Source organism: Eubalaena glacialis, chromosome 13, assembly GCF_028564815.1.
Source record: "Eubalaena glacialis isolate mEubGla1 chromosome 13, mEubGla1.1.hap2.+ XY, whole genome shotgun sequence".
In the NCBI taxonomy this organism is placed as follows: Eukaryota; Metazoa; Chordata; class Mammalia; order Artiodactyla; family Balaenidae; genus Eubalaena; species Eubalaena glacialis.
In genome coordinates, this window is record NC_083728.1 from 51,912,043 (window position 1) to 51,914,594 (window position 2,552).

Here is a 2,552-nt window from a genome sequence, read left to right on the forward strand (position 1 = left end):
CTCCCCCCTTTCCCTCCCCCTCCCTCTATCTTTCCCTCCCTCTCCTTCTCCCCCTCTTCCCCCCCTCTCCCCAGGTTCGTGAGTGGAGCCCAGCCTTATATGGACTGATCGCTCGGGCAATGGCCCATTTTTTCCTCGCCACCAGCCGCCACCGCGCGCTGAGCGGCCGCCGGAGCCGGAGCTGACGCCGCCTTGGCACCCCTCCTGGAGTTACAAACTCGGGCCCGGCCCGCAGCGCTGGCGCGCAGGCCGCCCGGCTCCCCGCGTCCATTTCCGCGTGCTTGCAGAGAAGACACAGGCAACGTCTTGGGCTTTTTCTTTCTTTCTTTCTTTCTTTTTCTCCCCTTTCCCAGAGTTTCTTTCTTTCTCTTAAACATAAAAATCTCAATAATTAAAGCCCATCCCCCCTCCCCTCCCCCAACCCCTCTCCCCATACCCCCTCCCCCGCCCCTACTGAGAGCGCAACGAATTGACCAAGTGAAGCCTACAACTTTGCGGCATAAATTGCGGGGTCCCGGCCATGTCGCTGACCAACACAAAGACGGGGTTTTCGGTCAAGGACATCTTGGACCTGCCGGACACCAACGATGAGGAGGGCTCGGTGGCCGAAGGGCCGGAGGAGGAGAGCGAGGGGCCGGAGCCCGCCAAGAGGGCCGGGCCGCTGGGGCAGGGCGCCCTGGACACGGTGCAGAGCCTGCCCCTGAAGAACCCCTTCTACGACAGCAGCGACAACCCGTACACGCGCTGGCTGGCCAGCACCGAGGGCCTCCAGTACTCCCGTAAGTAGCGAAACTTGGCCGCCGCGGCTGTGACCGCCTCTGTTACTGTGGCCGCAGCCCGGGCCGCACGCCGGGGGTGGGGGGGGGAGAAAAGGGATGGAGCCTTGTGAGCCAGATCCCTCACCCTGCGCCCCCAGAAAGATGCCTAACGCTTGTTTGGGATGCCCTACCTCTTCCCTCTTCGTCAGACCTCCCCTAGTCCGGGAAAGAGACTTGGTCTCAGATATTTTTTCCAAAGAGAGAAATTAGGAGGAAGAAGGGGAGGGGAATACCTCCCAAGGGCTGGTTACAGACGTCAACCAGAACTGACGGCTCCGGCCGGAGCCCCCCTCCCCCATTCCGACAGCCGGGAAGGACTGGCCTGGAGCACTGGAGCGAGCCAGCCTGCCTCGGGGTACGGGGAGAGGGTGGCCCGGGTATAAATAGCTCACCCTGCCCCCTGCACTTCATAGAGGACGCTTTGTGCGGTGCGGAGGGTGTCCAGAAAGTCGGAAAGCAGAAACGAAAGCCCCCAAAACCTGCCTTAAATGGCCGAGCCGATCAATGCCGGGATTGTGGGTTTTTTCTCTTAAAAATCTGCCCACGTCTCTCCGGAGAGGAAACTGCTTAAGGGGGCCGGAGCCCTTAACCCGCGATGATCTCCTCCGCGCGCCACTCCCCCCCAAAATACGCACCCACACTGGGCGAACCCCTAGAAAGGAGAGCACCGAGCCCCTACTCCTGCCGCTTCTTCTCTTTCCCCGGGGCGGACACCGACGATTTCGTCAGGCGTGGAGCAGGGCGGGGGTCAGGGCGAAGGCAGCGGGGCCTGGCTGCGGGGCGCACAGGCCCGAGGGCGCCCGGAGGATCCGGGGCGCGCGGGGTCGGGCCCGGCCGCGCGCGGCCTCCAGGCTCCTGATGGGCTTCTCTTTCCCCCAGTGCATGGGCTGGCAGCCGGCGCGGCGCCCCAGGACTCGAGTTCTAAGTCCCCGGAGCCCTCGGCCGACGAGTCACCGGACAATGACAAGGAGACCCCCGGCGGCGGAGGGGACGCCGGCAAGAAGCGGAAGCGGCGGGTGCTCTTCTCCAAGGCGCAGACCTACGAGCTGGAGCGGCGCTTCCGGCAGCAGCGGTACCTGTCGGCGCCAGAGCGCGAACACCTGGCCAGCCTCATCCGCCTCACGCCCACGCAGGTCAAGATCTGGTTCCAGAACCACCGCTACAAGATGAAGCGCGCCCGGGCAGAGAAAGGTATGGAGGTGACGCCCCTGCCCTCGCCGCGCCGGGTGGCCGTGCCCGTTTTGGTCAGGGACGGCAAACCGTGCCACGCGCTCAAAGCCCAGGACCTGGCAGCTGCCACCTTCCAGGCGGGCATCCCCTTTTCGGCCTACAGCGCGCAGTCTCTGCAACACATGCAGTACAACGCCCAGTACAGCTCGGCCGGCACCCCCCAGTACCCGACAGCACACCCCCTGGTCCAGGCCCAGCAGTGGACTTGGTGAGCGTCGCCCCTCCGAGACTCTCGGCCCCAGGCCCAGGCCCCACCCCAGCGGCGGAGGCGAGGAGGACTCGGCCCTTACAGTGGTTATTATATTATAATTATTATTATGGAGTCGAGTTGACTCTCGGCTCTGTTGGGGAGGTGCCAGGAGGTTGCCTGCACCTCCTTGGAGAGGCAGATTCCACCCCCCAGCTCCGCCTCATCCCTCTCTCCGTTTGAACCTTTGGAGACGGCTGAACCATAAGCCGTGTTTACAGAATGTTTGCGCAGCTTCGCTTCTCTGCCTCTCCCCG

At 63.8% G+C, this 2,552-nt stretch overlaps 1 protein-coding gene across 2 annotated transcripts; it reads left to right on the plus strand.

Annotated features, from left to right (window-relative positions):
- The first annotated feature begins 520 nt into the window (after positions 1-520).
- Positions 521-2,260, plus strand: NKX2-2 (NK2 homeobox 2). Of its 2 annotated transcripts, none has more exons than XM_061209576.1 (2): positions 521-779; positions 1,698-2,260. In XM_061209576.1, exons 1-2 carry the CDS (start codon positions 521-523, stop codon positions 2,258-2,260), a joined length of 822 nt encoding a protein of 273 aa, XP_061065559.1. The 2 variants fall into 2 exon arrangements, with proteins under 2 accessions (XP_061065559.1, XP_061065560.1); XM_061209577.1 differs by lacking the exon at positions 521-779 and adding an exon at positions 1,414-1,462.
- The last annotated feature ends 292 nt before the right edge of the window (positions 2,261-2,552 follow it).

Coding starts and splice junctions, on each gene's coding strand:
- NKX2-2 (XM_061209576.1), top strand. CDS start 521: ATGTCGCTGACCAACACAAAGACGGGGTTTTCGGTCAAGGACATCTTG. Junction 780..1,697: donor CGAGGGCCTCCAGTACTCCC/GTAAGTAGCGAA, acceptor TCTTTCCCCCAG/TGCATGGGCTGGCAGCCGGC.